The following is a 20,174-nucleotide window of genomic DNA, read 5'->3' as shown; positions in this document are numbered from 1 at the left end:
AGCCAAAATACAGACTCAAATATGACAAACATCAAATCTTACCCACTAATAAACTCTGTCTAGTTTTGACAAAAAATAAACAACTACCTGATCAAATGGTTTCTCAAAAATTACTGATTTTTTAAAAGTCTAATCTCTGAATTCTACATATTCACTGATTAATATTTTAGATCTTCTAGTAAAGTGCCAATGAAATTGTGTTAATATGACATTTTTGAGGACTCCAATGGAAAAAAATCTCAAGCATGGAATAGATTTAGCTGAATAAACACCTAGATCTAAGGATCAGAGAGACTTTTAAGTGAGATCGCTTGACAATCATGATGAGGAACCTAAGATACTTCTAACTCACCCATCCCTGCCACTTGGTTCTTATAAAAACTTAAAAGATGAAGAATAATAGTTAGATCTTGAAATCCTAATTCCAGGATTTCCTACTAGTTAAATATACCAACATTTCTTAACAAATGGCAAATAGAAGTTCCCTCCTTTCTAGGAAATCATCATAACCTACTCACCCATGAATACTTGTTGTTGATATTTTTTCTTGACAAAGCAAAGTGGCAATAAAATCTGCTTTTTTCTTAGTTTCAACAAAGACCATAGTTCTTTCATCACCTACAAGACAATGAAACATTCAAATTACAAAATTAGGAAAAGAAAAAAATGCATAGGGTGAGTAGGAAACTGTCTTATCCACCACTATATTCCCAGCACCTAAACTCAGGCCTGATAGGTAAGAGCAATTCCAATATTTCCTGAGTGGATGAATGTCAGAGATCGAGAGACAAGGACTTTTTTCTACTTTATGAATAAAGAAAAAAAAAGAAAGAAAAACAGCTGCTTGCCCTTTGCCTTCATAGGCCAAGCAATAAGTAGAGACTTAGGGAAAGATAAATGATATCTACCTGCCAACTCTTAGCAGTTCCAAATTTGGCTCAGGCCCTTCATTTCCCTCTCTATAAATAAACATCTTTGTTCGTCCCATGGTCATAGACTCTTTTATTCTACCTTGACTGCCAGAGGCATTCATAACAATTGCATTCAACCCAGGGCTGACAAACTCTACAATATTCTATGTTTCAACATTATCTCAATTCAAACCCCTTAATCCCCAACATGAGGCATCTTTGATTTCTTTCTCCAGAAACAAGAGGACTCTGCTAACAGATCAGATATGTACACTGCAGAAAGAAACCAAAGATGCCTCATATTTTTGTGTCTGAACAACTGGAGTGAGTCTTAGTCGCTCAGTCGTGTCCGATTGTTTCCTTGTGACCCCATGGACTATAGCCCACCAGGCTCTTCTGTCCTTGGAATTCTCCAGGCAAGATATTGAATGGAACTTCCTAAGTGACATAGTAGGATTGCAAGAAAGGAAGGTTTTAAAGGTGATATTTAATCTCAGATATCAGACAACCAGGTAGGAAATCAAGAGAATAACTGATACTCACAGTAATAAATGAGCTATATCCTTGAGACATAGTCATTTTATTAATGAGTCATCATTTTATGTTTTATCAAAAATTAATCTTTCAACAGTTTTGGAGATCATCCATCAAGATGCCCAATGCCACAACTGATTCATTTGATACAGTCAGGTACATAATACCACCATGCAGCTTAAAGCCCTGATCTCATCTTTTCCTGGTCCCCCAGTGTGAATCCCAAAATGGTAATAAAAATTTAACTCTGCTGACACTTTCCCTGTTTTTTCCTCTTCTAAAAAGTTCGGATTTTTTTCTAGTTCAGGTAATAAGCTATAGCCCTTCAGTGGCAGAGATAATGAAAATTTAGTTTTATGATCAGACCATTTTGTGATCTTTGTAGATGGATTAATGAATTACAACTACTTATTCTGTGAGGTGAAAAATAATACAGAATTCATTTTGCTGGTCCATTATGAACTAAAGTTAATTAAGAATCTAAAAAGAATACTAGCTCTGGTAGGCAAATTGCAATTTTTTGTATTTCTGTGTACATTCTTGACCTATAGCTTAAGCGACAGAACTGAAGCTATCAGCTCTTTATGTATCTATAATTCAGAAAGATTTTTATCTACCACTGTACATAATCTTTATGTTAATACTCTATGGACAAGTATTAACAAACATAAAGCCTCTTAAAGGAGCTCAATTCTGACTGGTTTACACAGATAAATTAGAGAATTTATAGAAATCCATAATTCTAAAAACCATGATTCTAAAAATTCCAGAAATCTAAAATTCCCAGAAAATAGAGAAATTGACTCACAATACTCTAACTATTGGAGAAGGAAATGGCAACCCACTCCAGTATTCTTGCCTGGAGAATCCCATGGACAGAGGAGCCTGGCAGGCCATGGTTCATAGGGTCGCAGAGAGTGGGACATGACTGAAGCAACTAAGCACCCACTCTATATCAAATTAAAAACTCTTCCTATAGCAACTAAGCAGAAATATTTTAAGATTCCAAGTTCTCATAAATAAGTGAAACTTTTGATACACAAGACTAACTTAATAACTTTGGTTTTAAAAATATGCATGTCCTTGCTCCAATTTATCAGTGTTAAGTAGAAAACAAACATATCTTATTTTACTTGGGTTTTTCTAATGTATGAAGATTTGCCAATCAAATTAATATTCTACATAATGTTTAACTGTATGAAAATGTAAATCTGTGTTCAACTAAACTGACTATTCAACATCATCTACTGTTTTGCATACTGTCATCTGAAGATAATTTCCAGGATCTTTGGCTTTATGGTTAAGTTAAAACAGTAGACTATACTGAGTTAATTAAATTGATAATCACTGAATATTTAGGATAGAATTTGCTTGTTATTTTTCATATATTATAGAGAGGAAATATCTTTGAGTCATAATAAGGAAGATACTGAATTTTGCTACTTTAAGTGTAAAAGGATATGTGTGGTGTAGAAAGTAGGATAGAAAGTTCATGAGTTCTGGTAATCAGCCTCAATGTCTCTGTATGGTATCTCTCAACTGTCCATCCCTGCCTCTAGTTTTCTCTATGAAACAGAAGTGAACTTTGGTTAAAAGTAATAATTAACCTAAGTGGTCGAGACTATACAAGGAGTAATATTGACCAAGAAGCATAAACTGTTTTTTAAATTTTTTTTCATTTATTTTTTTTAGTTGGAGGCTAATTACTTTACAATATTGTAGTGGTTTTTGTCATACATTGACATGAACAGCCATTTTTGCATTTATTTTTCAAGGAAAGGAAAAGCAAAATTTCCCTAAAGTTGCAGCTCTCAAAATTTTGGTCTATGACTCTTTTAAACTCAAAAATTATCAACAATCCCAAAGAGTTTTAGCTACGTGGGTTGTAACAACTAACATTTACAACCCTGAAAACTAAAACAAAAAAGTTTTTTTAAATATTTACTGGAACATTCTGCATGTTGAAATAATTTTAGTATAATTATGAAAATTGTTTTTACCTCACAGACTCCTTGAGAGCATCTCAGGGAACCTGAGAAGGATTCATTTTGTCCTAAAGTGTCAGTTTGTTCCAGAATATGAAAAATGCACAATGAAAGATAAAACTTGGAAACTGAATTTTATACCAGTTTATAATATGTGACTATTAAAAAAAAAAAAAAAGCTATGTGCTTGTCTTAAGTCACTTCAGTGGTGTCCGACTCTTTCCGACACCATGGACTGTAGCCAGCCAGGCAACTCTGTCCATGGGATTCTCCAGGCAAGAATACTGCAGTGGGCTGCCATGTCCTCCTCCAGGGGGCATCTACGTGACCTAGGGATCACAACCGTCTCCTGCGTATCCTACACTGCAGGCTGATTCTTTACCACTGAGCCACCAGGAAAGCCCCCCAAAAAAAGAAAAAAAAAAGGATGAAATATGTTAAAATGTTAACAAATTCAATCAATTTGCACGGAACTATTTCCTGATTTCCTGTTTAATGCCTTTACTTACAATATGAAAGGTTCTTCTTTCTTCTTTCTGTTCCTTATAATCAGCCTATATAGCAGAGATTCTTTTGACTTTATTATGTCTTTGGTTGTTTAAAGAGAAAAAGACCTTTATGAAAGAGCTTTTGTTCTTTATAACCACGTTATCTTCTACTCTTATTTTTAAATGCTTTGTCACTTCAATTAAATTACTGCCTAAGAACTAAGTAATCTTACACTAGTAGAATGTTCAACTCTCTTCTGACAACTTTTGATTTTGTCTTTTTTAAGATCAGCTATAAATTTAGACCTAACAGAAGCAAAAGATATTAAGAAGAGGTGGCAAGAATACACAGAAGAACTGTACAAAAAAGATCTTCACGACCCAGATAATCACGATAGTGTGATCACTCACCTAGAGCCAGACATCCTGGAATGTGAAGTCAAGTGGGCCTTAGGAAGATTCACTACAGACAAAGCTAGTGGAGCTGGTGGAATTCCAGTTGAGCTATTTCAAATCCTGGAAGATGATTCTGTGAAAGTGCTGCACTCAACATGCCAGCAAATTTGGAAAACTCAGCAGTGGCCACAGGACTGGAAAAGGTCAGTTTTCATTCCAATCCCAAAGAAAGGCAATGCCAAAGAATGCTCAAACTACCGCACAATTGCACTCATCTCACATGCTAGTAAAGTAATGCTCAAAATTCTCCAAGCCAGGCTTCAGCGATACGTGAACCGTGAACTTCCAGATGTTCAAGCTGGTTTTAGAAAAGGCAGAGGAAGCAGAGATCAAACTGCCAACATTCACTGGATCATCAAAAAAGCAAGAGTTTCAGAAAAACATCTATTTCTGCTTTATTGACTATGCCAAAGCCTTTGACTGTGTGGCTCACAATAAACTGAGGAAAATTCTGAAAGTGATGGGAATACCAGACCACCTGACCTGCCTCTTGAGAAATCTGTATGCAGGTCAGGAAGCAACAGTTAGAACTGGACATGGAACAACAGACTGGTTCTAAATAGGAAAAGGAGTATGGCAAGGCTGTATACTGGCACCCTGCTTATTTAACTTATATGCAGAGTACATCATGAGAAACACTGGGCTGGAGGAAGCACAAGCTGGAATCAAGATTGGCAGGAGAAATATCAATAACCTTAGATATGCAGATGACACCACCCTTATGGCAGAAAATGAAGAAGAACTAAAGAGCCTCTTGGTGAAAATGAAAGAGAAGAGTACAAAATTGGCTTAAAGCTCAACATCCAGAAGACTAAGATCATGGCATCTGGTCCCATCACTTCATGGCAAATAGATGGGGAAACAGTGGAAGCAGTGGCTGCTGACTTTATTTTTCTGGGCTCCAAAATCACTGCAGATGGTGACTGCAGCCATGAAATTAAGAGGCGCTTACTCTTTGGAAGAAATGTTATGACCAACCTAGATAGCTTATTAAAGAGAAAGACATTACTTTGTCAACAAAGTCCGTCTAGTCAAGGCTATGATTTTTCCAGTGGTTGTGTATGGATGTGAGAGTTGGACTGTGAAGAAAGCTGAGCACCGAAGAACTGATGCTTTTGAACTGTGGTGTTGGAGAAGACTCTTGAGAGTCCCCTGGACTGCAAGGAGATCCAAACAGTCTATCCTAAAGGAGATCAGTCCTGGGTGTTCATTGGTAGGACTGATGTTGAAGTTGAAACTCCATTACTTTGGCCACCTGATGTGAAGAGCTGACTCATTTGAAAAGACCCTGATGCTGGGAGGGATGGGGGGCAGGAGGAGAAGGGATGACAGAGGATGAGATGCCTGGACGGCATCACCGAGTCGATGGACATGAGTTTGAGTAAACTCTGGGCGTTGGTGATGGACAGGGAGGCCTGGCGTGCTGCGGTTCATGGGGTCAGAGAGTCAGACACGACTGAGCGACTGAACTGAACTGAACTGATACTACTATGAAATAATGAAACCTATACATTTTAAAAGCAGAAGAGGAAAGCTACCAGATTTAAGTTAATGATTAGAAAGAGAGATAAATTTATATGAACAAAATATATAAAATATGATCTGCAGCATAACATTTCTATGCAAAGTAAAAAGAAACCAAGAATAATAAATTATGAACTATAAAACATTTACCCTTTCAAAAGTAATATAGAAGTATACCAATAGTGCTTACATGCTGACCTCAAAGGTTTCCCAAAGGGAAACCAGCACTTTTGAAACACTATCTTCAGCTGAATTATTCTCAAACTTCATTCCATAAATTCACATATAAAAAGTCTTAAGCACTTGTCTTCCCAGTGCACCAAAGTGCTCGGGGCTGGTGTACTGCGAAGACCCAGAGGGATCGGGTGGAAAGGGAGGTGGGAGGGGGGATCAGGATGGGGAATACATGTAAATCCATGGCTGATTCATGTCAATGTATGGCAAAAACCACTACAATACTGTAAAGGAATTAGCCTCCAACTAATAAAAATAAATGAAAAAAAAAAGTCTTAAGATAATTATACTACAAATGTGCTCTAACTTCACCAAAACCATGTATTACTTATCTCCTGTTGCATTTGGAACTTCAATTTATACTGGGCATGTTATATGACATCTCTGTATTTCAGTGCCCACAATCTTAAAATGAGGATGACAAACCCCACCCTCAGGAGGTTGTTTTGTGAATTAAATGAGTGAACACATGTAAAACAATCAGAGTAGTATATGGCCCAGAGCAAATATTATTTTGCATGCAACAGTACATGCTATAAAACATATCATGAAGTAAAACTAATAACATTTCTCAAACTCAATATGAATATTTGGTTTGTTTTTTTTTTAATTAGTTGGAGGCTAATTACTTCACAACATTTCAGTGGGTTTTGTCATACATTGATATGAATCAGCCATAGGGTTACACGTATTCCCCATCCCGATCCCCCCTCCCACCTCCCTCTCCACCCGATTCCTCTGGGTCTTCCCAGTGCACCAGGCCCGAGCACTTGTCTCATGCATCCCACCTGGGCTGGTGATCTGTTTCACCATAGATAATATACATGTTGTTCTTTCGAAACATCCCACCCTCACCTTCTCCCACAGAGTTCAAAAGTCTGTTCTGTACTTCTGTGTCTCTTTTTCTGTTTTGCATATAGGGTTATCGTTACCATCTTTCTAAATTCCATATATATGTGTTAGTATGCTGTAATGTTCTTTATCTTTCTGGCTTACTTCACTCTGTATAATGGGCAAAAAGTTTTTTTTTTATATAAAACTCGGAAAAAACTGAAGACTAGAAGCCTTTTAAAAGCATTTCCAAATCAACTTTTTCTTGTTGTTGGAAATTAGACAGCTTCTTGCCTTTTTATTCCCCATTCCTAACACTGACTTCAAACTGAAACAGACAATTAAAATGGAGGATGAGGAGAAAGGATCCATATAATACATTTAGCCTGTGAGGCAACAAAAAATATTAAAATGGCCATATTATAAAATTTTATTTCTCGGCACAAACCAAAGCTATCTCAATCAAACAAAGAAATACAACTTTCCATAAAAACTGACTTTTTTGAAGGGAGGGATAGAGTTTCTCATTAACATTGTAAGGAATAGAATTAGACCTTTAAAGTCCCTTCTAGCTCCAAAAGTCTTTGACTATATGAATACAGGAAGCCTTAGAGAGCAAAAACTGGGAATTAGAAATACAGCAAAGATAGTACTTTTAGTGGAGTAAATAGAGCTTGATGTAAAGATACGTTTCTAATCCTTTCTATTTTCTAAAACAAGAACATATATATTTCTGCTGGAATAGTTTTTGGTCAAGCACTGTTAAAAGTCTCAAACTCCTCCTATTTTTTTTAACATTTATAGAGGAGAAAGGACTATGCTGCTGCTGCTAAGTCACGTCAGTCGTGTCCAACTCTGTGTGATCCCATAGACGAATCAAATCATAATAAACAGAACTTTAGAGGAAGAAGAAACAGTGAAAACTTATTTAACTCATGCCAAATAATCTTAAAGTCATTTCTAAAAGTAATTTTTGTAAAAATCAAAATCATGACAAAAGATAATCAACAGAAGATATACCTATGTTTTGTAGAATTTCAACAAGTTTTTCTCTTTTTGAGTACTGGCCAACTTGAAGAATGGTCTGCTGAACATCTGTACATGCGCCACCCACTTGTCCAACGGCAACAAACAAATAATTTGACTTTAAAAACTTCCCAGCCAACCTTGAAAGACAAAAGAGTATTCCATAACTTATTCTGTTCTATTAATACTAATAATATTCACTGAATTTCTGCAAGTGTTACTTCAACATTTATAAGCCAGATTATAACTTTTATAAGCCAGATTATAACAGTCATAATAAGAGATGGTAAATATTACATCATCCAAGTATTACGTTCAAATATCATTGTAAAATGTTAGCATTTTTCAAAACATTTATTACAAATGAAAAAGTCTGTGTCAAATGATGGGTAAGTAATTTCAACTGGAAGCCCCGAACACATGAAACTATACAAAATGTGTACACAACAATAATAAAAATATGCTAAACTATCAGACTACAACAAGAGGAATTTTTTAATTAAAGATTAAAATGCAAACCTACAGCAAAAATTCTGTTCTTCATTCATCACCTTCATATATGTTATTTAAAAGAGCTGTTTCCCTGAAAATATGAGCTGTTAAATTCGTATACTCCAAATGAACTATAATATTCTGAGCAAACCAGATCGTAAGTCAATGCTTTTCACATCATGACACAGAAGATGATAATACCTGTAGAGCATAACTGGTGAAAAAAACGAGACCAGGTGAACAGACCAGGGGCTAGGCCACACCAAGCTGCAGATGCTCTCCCCAAAGTTTGAGGGTATCAGCATCCTGACACACACACGACTCACGGATAATATATCATGAAGAAGCCCTGCTTTAGATCACAGAAACATGGGGTGGGGAGAAGTGGAATTGCCAATTACAGAGCAAGTTTGGGAGGAAAAAAGAGGAGGTCATGGAGCAGTCCTCCTCTCTCCTACATAGCGATTTCTTACTTTCTAGTCATCTTCTAGCATATCAAGAAAATAGCTCAAACTCTGCAGATCTAGAATCTTAATAAATCACTGCTGCTTCTTTTTCATCTGCTCTCTTACCATAAAAGAAAAACTTCTTGTTCATACACTACTTCTAGAGTCAAGAACCCTTTCATCCAGGCGCAAACCTTGACATTATCTGAAATTCTTAATTATCAATCATCCTTTACACTCATTAAAATATATACTGAGTGCCTCATGTGAGGTATATGTGGTATAAGGTACTGTGTGTATAAAGATGAATATGATGGTCTCTGCCTGTGTTGCTCATATCAAACAGCATAAATATAGCTATATAAAAGCAATGACTATAATTTAAAAATATTTTATTAAGTTTAATATTTACATGTTTTAATTATTCAATGCTTTACTACAGTAAGTTAGTGCTACAATAGTTAACATTGATTGGACCTTACTATATTACAAGAAAACTGCAAAGTGTTTTAAATAGTTTCTTTCAAAAGACAGAGGGTTCCTTTACAAGACGGGCAGGAAATGGATGAAATGATGTCTATTAATTCATGTCATGAATTAATGTCTACTGATTCATGTCAATGTAAGGCAAAAACCACTACAATATTGTAAAGTAATTAGCCTCCAACGAATAAAAATAAATGGAAAAAAGCTAAAAAAATAAAAAGAACCATTAAAAATAATTTTAAAAAATAAACCTTTTTTAAAGTTTTTTTTTTTTTTTAAAAAAAAGAGTCTTCAAGTTTAAAGCTTGATCTAAGGAAGCAGCAAGCAAGAACATGAAATAGGGATGACTAAGGAAAAGCATTCTATGCAGAAGGAAAGAAGAAATAAGGATAAATAATGAAGAGGAACAGAATTTGGCTTGCGTAGCCAATAGAAAATACTCTAAATAAATCAGAAAAACATCATTCCAAGGAATAAAGTGGCAAATGAGGCAAAAATTGTCACATATAGAAGTATTTAAAAGTTGGTTAGCCTGTGGAAATGGAAAGACATGGGAGAATTTATTTTAAATAAATGGCTATAAAATCAGACTTAGTTTTGCAATTTTAACAGCCCAAAAGTCAAACTACAGACGTATTAGAAAGCTACTATCAATGAGCAGAGGGGAACTGAAAAGGACCTAAAATAAGGTGGTAAACAGAGAAGAAACTAACAAATTTGCAATATTTTAGAGATAACTGCCAAGTTGAATACTTTTGAAGAGCAGAGTTAAAGGAATATGAGGGAGGAATCAACATGCTTCAAAGGACTTTGGTTTCGAAAGACCTCGAAGCCAACAAGGAAAACTGGAAAGATAAAAACAGGGCGTTGAAGAAGAGGTTCAATTTTGTACCTGACGAACATGAGTTACTGGTAATTCATCGAAGAGGAAAAATAATCCTGAAGAGTTAAATCTAAAAGTCTGAAGCCGAGGAGAGAGATTAAGCATACAGGTAATAAACAGGCTGTTTTTTTTTAAATATTAACTTATACAAGTTCTTCATGTATTTTGAATATTAACCCCTCATTGAACATATTGTTTACAAATATCTTCTCCCAATCAGTACACTGTCTTTGGGTTTCTTCATGATTTCTTTCATAGCGTAAGACGAACAACCCAATTTTTTTTAAATGGGCAGAGGTCCTGAATAGACATTTTCCCAAATAAGATGTACAGATGGCCAATAGGCACATGAAAAAATGCTCAGTAACACTAATCATCAGGGAAATGCAAATCAAAACTACAATGAGATATCACCGCACACCTGTCAGAATGGCTATTATCAAAAAGACAAGAAATAACGAGGGTTGGCAAGATGTGGAGAAAAGAGAATCCACATGCACTGATGGTGGGAGCGTAAACTGGTACAGCCACTATAGAAAACAGAATGGGCATTTTTCAAAAAATTCAAAATAAAACTACCTTAGGAAGCAATTCCACTACTGAGTAGATATCTGAAGAAAATGAAATCACTAAAATGAAAAGATACATGTTTCCCAATGTTCATAGCAGCATTATTTACAATAGACAAGATATGAAAACAACCTAAGTGTCCATCAACAGATGAATGGATAAAGAAGATGTGGTACACACACACACAATGGAATATTACTCAGCCATAGAAAATAATGAAAATTTTGCCATCTTCAATAACATGGATGAATCCGGAGGTTAATTATACTTAGTAAAATATGTCAGAAAAAAGCAAATACTGTGTGGTTTCACTTGTAAGTGGAATCTAAAAAATAAAACGAAGTGACAAACATAACAAAACAAACAGACTCAGATATTGAGAATAAACCAATGGTCACCCAAAGGGAGGGGGCCAGGAGAGTAGTAAAAGAGGTGAAACGGACTGAGTTACAAACTATGCGGTATAAAATAAGTTACAAAGACAGAATGTACAGCATAAGGAACATACTTCACATTTTATAACTTTGTATGGAATATATTTTATAAAATATTAAATTACTAAGTTGTACACTTGAAACTAATATAATATTGTAAATCAACTGTACTTCAATCAAAAATTACAGGTATAAGTTTGGGAGTGCATACAGGTAGAAATGCAAGCCAAGGATATGGATGCCACAATGGTTCAGGGAATATGCAGAATGTGAAAAATGGACTTCAGATGGAATAATAGGCAATTTATAACATTTAAAAGCAGATAGTAAAGCAATCATTCGGTAGGAACCAAAGATCTTTATGGAGTATGTGGGTCTGGGAACCAAGGGATACAAGCTAGAGTGGCCCATTTACCATCACTCCCAGTGACCCACATGGGAAATTGTGCTCACTGCACCAACTATAAGTATTGGAGGTCTTGGTTCCCAAAGGGAGAACAGTTCCACCAGAGAAAACAGGAGTTTTACTGAACTGTATAAGCTAGACCTGCTGTGTGGGTACTTCAGGTTCCCTCTTGCTAAGGGATTAGCAGGCAGAAAGAAGAGTCACCATTCTAGCAGGAATACGTCATGCGAACCTCAGAACTCACAGACCACACAGTGTATATATGATACTCAGGTATCTGTCAACAATTAGTACATACATTTTCTAACACAAGTTCAATTCCCCCAAACTCTATAATTTGGGGTCGAAGAGGGGGCACCACCATAAAAATAATTTCATTTAGTAAGCACTTACTAAATCCTGGCGAGGTGCTACGTGCTCTCATTTTCTCACTCACACAACCACATACACTCTAATAAAGTGTGATGCTAATGCAAAGCCAGGAATTAAGGTAAGAAACAATGAAAAATATAGTAAACTTTTTAGAAATACTTTTACTTTTAAACTATCCATGTTATCATCTCTCAAGAATAAGATATTCACATTGTTTCTCCTGCTGTAAAAGCATTTTAGTACACAGCAGCCACTTCTAAGAAGAAAAAATTTACCTCTGAATTTCTTCTGGAAAAGTCGCACTGAACATAAGGGTCTGACGCTGTTCCTTTGACGGCATTCCTGGGCAGGAAATTAACTTTTTCATCTCTGGTCCAAAACCCATATCCAGCATGCAATCAGCTTCATCCAAAACTAAGTATTTGACTTGTCTGAGACCAATCTTTTAGGATATTTTCAAGGGTTAGAGCAGAGAATGCATACTAGTTAGTACAGTAGTTGATATATTAAATGAAAATATTCTCATCAAGTCTAACTATTAATATATTCTCAAAGATGAAGATTAGAAATCAATGCATACAATGATGAGACCACTGTTATGGTTAGCTAGTAGTATTAGTGTTCATTTCATTTCTCAATTTTGTCTTATAAAACATTTCATAAAACTGAAAGAAACCAAAACATTTAGATCAGTATTACACAATAGACCTTTCTGTAATTACTTAAATATTCTATATCTTCAGTATTAGCCAGGGGCCATACGCAGCTATTAAGCACTTGAAATGTAGTTAGTGTGCCTGAAGAATGAACTTTTAGTTTTATATCAGTTAAAATGTAAATATCCACACGTAGCTAGTGACTACTGTATTGGACAGCACACATCTAGATTCTATCATCTGATAAAGTCAGGCTATTTAGTGTAAGAAATAAAATTTCTTAACAGCATGACATTATCAAATGGCCTATAACTGACAAATTTATTTCTAATGCCTTTAAACCCTTAATAAAACCCCGATTCTCTAACCACTCAGCAACAAATGGAAAACTTTTCTTACCTATCATGAATATTTAGTGCTAAAAACAGAAGCACATATTTGCAAAAAGAAAACAAGTGATTTTGTTACCCTATGGAAGATGGGAAACAAGGTGGGAAATCAAGGTGAATTTCTCTGGATACTCTTAATAAGTACCATAAGAAAAATTCCTTTCTGCAGAAAGAGCATATTTTTAATAATCCCTTTAAAGAACAGCCTTAAAAAGCAAATCAGGGTCATGAAAGTGAACTGAAAATACTGATACAGAGATGTAATAATGTGGTATGTGAATACTGAAAATAAATCGCCCTAAAATCGCTCTCCAAAGACAGAAACTTAACAATCCTGGATAATATCACTCTCACACTTAAAACAGGAGACACAATTACTGATACCACAAAGGTTTTCTTCCAGGGAAAAAAAAAATGATTTCCTCAAGACATATACGAAACTAGAAAAAAGCACTGACTTCATTTTTCTCCCAGTAGAGTGGGTCTAGGATATGGATTCTGGATTCAGATCCAGATTCTAACCCTATCACTTACTAGAGCTAACTTAGAGATTAAAATAAATTATATAATCTCACTAAAAGTTTGTTTTCCCGAGTATAAAATGGAAAATACTATTTACCTATTTGTATTAAAAGAAAGCATTCAAGGAATCAGATGGGAGCCTAATATACAAATGGTGCTGTAATGAACATACATGTCTTTACACAAGTTTCTCTCTTTCCCAAACAAAACAATTACTAGTCAATCTCACAACACTGTATCCCTCTAGAGCTTACCTTTTCTTTGCCTATGATATCCATCAGTCTCCCAGGAGTAGCACATAATATATTACAGCCTTGTACTATTTGTCGAATTGAATGCCTCAACTGGGTTCCCCCATATGTGACAACTGCTCTTACGCAAGTCCTATTGACAATAAAAATAAATGCCATTTTCTAGTTGCTTGAAAATTAGTCATTTGTTTTTAATGAGATGTAAAAATGAAACCCATGAAGAAAAAGCTAATACATTCAACATTCTTTTACAATTCTTCCCAGAAAGTTGAAAAGCTGAGGGAAAAAATATTTGCAACCTGCCTGACAGAGCTCTTCAAAAACAGTGATAAACACAACCAACACCCATACAACAGGCCAACAACATGAACAAATGTTCATTAAAAATACAGACGGTTTTTAAACACTTTAAGTTCAATATTACTTTTTAAATCAATAAAGCAAAACAAATGAAGTCTAACAAAATTTTCCCTTAAGTGTGATAATGCCATGTCAGCCAGTGTAGGGAAACTGGCACTCAGGGGGATAAACTGATATAATCTCTTTCACAATTTTAGTCTCTATTAAAATTTTAAAACTTATTTTTCCCAAGAAATTCACATATAGGAATTTTCCCTTCAGATATATCCCCACAAAGGGGTAAAGATGACTGTGTAATATATTCACTGCTAACATGATTTTTAGTATCAAAAGACTGAAAATTATCTAACAATAAAAAACAGAATTATAGGCCTTCCGTGCAAAGAACACTGAGCATCTATAAAGATGAGTACAGTTCTATAGTAAGTGTTAGCTCCAACATATACCATTTTTTTTTAAAGGATGGCAACCAAGCTTAGTATGCTAAGATTTGTTGAGAGGAGGATTAAAGTGCATACATGTGCACCAGCTCTTTCTATACTATTTCACATAAAACCATAATAGTGTGTAAACTTTGAAGAGGAGGATTAAAGATAGTTAGACACTTCTCAGTTTTTTGCCACAAAAATGTTCCAACAAATACCCACATACTAATACACATTTTGTACATACATATTATCTGAAATATCATTATTGTTTTTTTTAAAAGAAAACTTTTATCTTTTACTTGATTTAAAAGCTCGAAGAGCAACACAGTACATGGGGGTCAGTAAGAAATAAACACTGGTATAAGCAATGTACATCTACTTCTTACAAAAAAAGATCTGTCAAGCTTGACATTAAAAGAATTTTAATAATTTTAGTTTTTTCTCCTCTAATTTCAAATAAACTGATTTATACAAATTAAAAGCTGAAGGTTCTAGATCAAAAGCTCTAAAGAACTGTACAGAAAAAGACTAATATACCAACAGATAAATGGGTAGACAACAAATGGATAATTCACAGGGAAAATGTACAAAGCATTCAAAAAGTAGTTCAACCTCTCAATAACCAAATAGATGAAAACATGAAGATAGCTGTAGTGATTTTAAAATATGTACACAAATTCTTCAATACACCTTCCTTTAAATATAGATCCTAACTCCCTCCTCCAAAGATGTGTGCAAAGCTGGCTTCATAGGTATAGAACCTGTGCTGTAATACAGAGTCCTATGCTTAAAAAAGACCTGAACTTGGTTTAATATTCTATTTGCTGCTTTAAAATTCTTCATAATTTTTTAACAAAGGACCTTGTACTTTCATTTTGGGCTAGTTCTCGCAAATTATATAGCCAGTCCTGACGATGAGCTAGATTTAGTGACCTGTTTAGTAAGGAACAGAGTACAGCAAAAGTGACTGCAACTGTCTTACAAAAGTCACAGAAACCTCCTCCTTGCTCTTTCTCACCGACCCTTCAATCTAAGTGAAGCCAGCTGTCACTTCCTAGAGACAACCATTCTTACAGAGAGATCCAATAAAGCCAGATGACTGTAATTCTGGATGACATCTTGTCTGCAACCTCTTGAGATGCCAAGCCAGAAACACCCAGCTAAACTGCTCCTCAATTCCTAACCCTCAGAAACTGTAAATAATATGCATTGTTTTGAGCAACTAGGTTTTAAGGTAAGCAGCAACAGATAACTAATCCAATACCAAATAGTGGCAAAGTGTATAGTGAAGCTGGCATTTTCAAATACTGCTGGTAGAATGCAAGCTTTAAAATAACTTCATATTTTGAACATTAAATCTATAGAAACAACTTAAACCTCCCAAATAGAGAAATAAAATACAAACACATGGACAATCTTACAGTCATTAAAAATTACGTCTGACTGTTAAATAAGCAGTTATCCATTTTATGAAGTTACGGGTTAAAGGAGAGAAAACTATTAGGAACACCATAAACTCATGTTTAAACATATACTTAAACACTACCAGAAAACACATGAATATGTACACGGTCTTATCGTTCTACTTCTATCACCATCTGATTTTTAATAAGCATTTTAAAAAATAGATTCTATAAACAAGATTATGAAAAAGTCAACTTCAGTCAGGTAACACCACATTAAATTATATGACTGCATTCTTACTCATGTACTGAGTTCCTCCCCAAATAAATACAATAATCCTCTAAAGAAAAAAACTTGTTTGTGAGTGGCATTCCAGATGTACTTACCCAAAAGAAAATTTTCTGGCTTCCGAATAGATCTGACTGATCAACTCTCGAGTTGGTGCTACAATAATACACTCTGGTTCCTGCAGTTCTTTAGAACGACTGGCGGTTATTCCATCACGCATCATATGAGCCAAAATTGGCAAGAGAAAAGCTGCCTAGAAGTTAAATTGCATAACTTACAAATTTATAGGGCATCATCCTTTTCCCTATGGCAACCTATTCCTCATGTCTTTATATCCATTAGCTGCTTCTTTCATCTTTTTGATAAATTTAAAATGCAAAAGGGAAATAATATTTATTTCAATGAGTATCTAATACTTTGGTCGTCATTCTCATATTATACAATATAAAATGTTTGATAAAGTTAATCTATCTTATGAAACTATGTTTTGTGCTTTTTAAAAAACAAACACAACCAAAGATTCTACATAAACAAACATTAACTTATTTTGAGAGGTAAATGAGGAATGTAGCATTTAGTATAAATGATTCCTTTTGAGGTAGAAATAAAATCAGAATGCATGACAAAAGTGGTCCACAAAACAGAGCAAAAATTGGGAAAGCAGTCATTTGACTTACTAAACATATCACCCTCATAAATGTTACATATGGCAAGAGAAACTCTGTGCTACAGTTTTCTTATTAAATAAGACACTAAAATCTACCTCCACAACCACATGTAAGTCACACATTAGCTGCTATATGGTACAGCTTATTTTCACTTATTTTCCTTTCAACGCTACTATGGAGAATTTTTAAGACTAATATAGTATGAAGCAAGACTAGGATCCTGGAAATGACAGTCTTTAATGCTCATCTCATGGAACCCTATTTAATTCACAAATCTCACAGTTTAGTCCTAAGACCAACTTGGTCCCATCAGAGATCTTTTAGAATTAGCATAACCAGAGGTCACTTCGTACTAAGGACCAGGTACAGTACATAGACAACAACAGTACATACAGTTATTTCTCATTCTCTTGACTCCAAAACTGTATCGGCTATTACACTGTTGTTGTTAGTCGCTAACTCGTGTCCAACTCTTTTTGACCCCATGGACTGCAGTACGTCAGGCTGCTTTACTGTCTCTCGGAGTTTGCTCAAACTCATGTCCACTGAGTTGGTGATGCCATCCAACCATCTCATCCTCTGTCACCCCCTTCTCCTCCTGCCTTAATCTTTCCCAGCATCAGGGTCTTTTCCAATGAGGTGGCTCTTCACATCAGGAAGCCAAAGTATTGGCGCTTCAGCATCAGTCCTTGCAGTGAATATTCAGGACTAATTTCTTTTAGGATCGATTGCTTTGATCTCCGTGCTGTCCAAGGGACTCTCAAGAGCCTCCTCCAGCACCACAGTTTGAAAGCATCAATTCTTCGGCTTTCAGCCTTCTTTAAGGCTCTCACATCCATACATGACTATTGGAAAAATCTTAGCTTTGACTGTAAGGACCTCTGTAAGCAAAGTGGTAAATTTCTGCTTTTTAAAATGCTGTCTAGGTTTGTCATAGCTTTTCTTCCAAGGAGGAAGTGTCTTTTAATTTCGTGGCTGTAGTCACCGTCCACAGTGATTCTGGAGCCCAAGATAATAAAATCTGTCACTGTTTCCACTTTTTGTTTTCCATCTATTTGCCATGAAGTGATGGGAAAAACTTTACATTACATAAATTATTTTTCCCATGCTCTTATAATCAAAGGTCTCATAACCTTTGGTGCTTTGACTCTCAGGTATTAAGTATTATGTCCCACAGAAGGAGCTGAATACACTTATAAACATCTATGAACTGCAAAACACTACTCTAGAAATAGTTCAAAATTCTTTCGTCAAAAGTACACAAACTTCAATAAAACCAGCAATCAGAGACAAAAACATGAGTATTTATGACAGTTCACTAAAATCATCTACTTGGGAAGAACCAAAGTTCAAAAAGTGACAGTTTGAATACTGGGCTAAATACATGTAGGGAAGTGACTTACAGTCTTTCCAGAGCCTGTCTGAGCACAAGCCATCAAATCTCGTCCTCTTAGTATAATAGGAATACTGTATTTTTGCACAGGAGTAAGCTTAGTATAACCAGCTTTAGCAATGTTGTTATTCAATATCCAACAAAGATTAGCTTCTTCAAAAGTCTAGAAAAAATCAGGGGGCAGTGGTTAAATGCCATGTATCATACACTAGTCATGCCATAAACATATTCCATTTGAATTAGTTTCAAGTTGTTAATTCTACTTTATATCATACATATGCCCCCATTCAAAAGTAATATCTAGAACCTCTATGCGACTACTCGATAGAATTAAGGAATATTCCATATAGACAATGGCTCTAAAACCTTTTTCAGCCCCCTTAAAACCTGTGAGATACAAATAACTCTGATTAATAAAAATGGTTCATTATCAACAGGGAACTCTGGGCTCTCCGATTCCTTAGAAAATCACTCCCCTAAGATGCACTTTCTCACATACGTAGAAAGCAGAAATACTGAATCTTTAGGAAAAGTATCCTTTTTAATAAATTTAAATCAAGTTTCCATCCTAGTTTGAGGAGGTGGGGAGGAAATATAGTACCCTCCCTTTCAACACAGCAATGAATTATAATGTAGATGTTAGATATGATTCTAAATTTCTCATTAAATACTAAAGATGAAGTTTTTGTATTCTTTAATATCAACTTAAAGAAATGTTCCAAATTTTTAAAAAACAAAGTTTGTCTCACAGTCAGTACAGAGACAATTATTACACTGACCAGAATTGCTGGTGGTGGATCATGTCCAGATACTTCTACAAGAATAGTATCATATTTGTCAAAGTTTATGCCTGTCTGATAATGTGCAAAGATGGAGTCCTCATCTTCAGGTGGAGGAGGTGGTATGTAGGTCACTTTTCGACCTCGGAATTGAAAAGAAAATTTACATTATAAGGATTAAGATAAAAATAAAAGAGAAAACAGACAAAAAGCAACAAACTCAAATTCAAAACAACATGCAAATTCCTGGGCTTCGCTGGTGGCTCACTGGTAAAGAATCCACCTGCCAATGCAGGAAATACGAGTTCAATTCCTGCCCCAGGAAAATCTCACATGCCACAGAGCAACTAAGCCCATGCGCAGCCTGTGCGCTAGAGCCCAGGAGCTGCAACTACTGAGCCTACGTATCACAACTACTGAGGCCCGTGCACCTTAGAGCCCATGCTCTGCATCAAGAAAAGCCACCACAATGAGAAGACCACAGCTAGAGAGGAGCCCTCAGTCTCCGCAACTAGAGAAAAGCCTGTGCAGCAACGAAGACCCAGCACAGCCAAGAGTAAGTAAATAAAATTACCAGAAAAGGTCCCAAGGTTTACCATTAAAGTTTTTACTTCAAACTTTTTAAAGTTATCTCTTTAAATATTCTGCATTTGTATATATATACACGAATGTAATATACATTTATGTGGATCACACAAAAATTAATATACCCTTAGTGTCACCACTTTCTCCTCCTTTAGCTTCTGACTTCCAAGAATCTTAAAAGGAATCAAACGAAAACAAGACAAATGTTTTTTAAAATCGAGGGGTAAAACAATACTCACTATAAAAATCAAATACCTGATCTAAAGTAAAACTTACTTTTTCCAGAGCCTGTAATTACTTCTTCATTTAAACCTTTGTAACCACCTATTAAAGAAATACACAGTGACAGCCAGTCAATATACAAGACTGTGTA

At 35.3% G+C, this 20,174-nt stretch overlaps 1 protein-coding gene across 6 annotated transcripts in view; it reads right to left on the bottom strand.

Moving 5' to 3' along the window:
* Positions 1-20,174, bottom strand: part of LOC122689688 (probable ATP-dependent RNA helicase DDX4) — an 83,997-nt gene that overhangs the window by 2,982 nt on the left and 60,841 nt on the right. For 4 of the 6 annotated variants that reach the window (XM_043896331.1, XM_043896332.1, XM_043896330.1 and 1 more), the window contains 9 exons: positions 20,078-20,125; positions 19,927-19,974; positions 19,217-19,359; positions 18,448-18,600; positions 16,475-16,629; positions 13,900-14,029; positions 12,354-12,520; positions 7,984-8,129; positions 519-618 (listed from right to left, as the gene is read on the bottom strand). In XM_043896331.1, coding sequence (XP_043752266.1) covers positions 519-618; positions 7,984-8,129; positions 12,354-12,520; positions 13,900-14,029; positions 16,475-16,629; positions 18,448-18,600; positions 19,217-19,359; positions 19,927-19,974; positions 20,078-20,125 — 1,090 coding nt within the window. The remainder of the gene's footprint in view (positions 1-518; positions 619-7,983; positions 8,130-12,353; positions 12,521-13,899; positions 14,030-16,474; positions 16,630-18,447; positions 18,601-19,216; positions 19,360-19,926; positions 19,975-20,077; positions 20,126-20,174) is intronic. The other 2 variants (XM_043896333.1, XM_043896335.1) reach the window with 2 other exon arrangements.

This window comes from Cervus elaphus, chromosome X (genome assembly GCF_910594005.1).
Source record: "Cervus elaphus chromosome X, mCerEla1.1, whole genome shotgun sequence".
Taxonomy (NCBI): Eukaryota; Metazoa; Chordata; class Mammalia; order Artiodactyla; family Cervidae; genus Cervus; species Cervus elaphus.
Note: the sequence above shows the minus strand (reverse complement) of the source record. Positions and strands in the feature narration are given on the sequence as shown.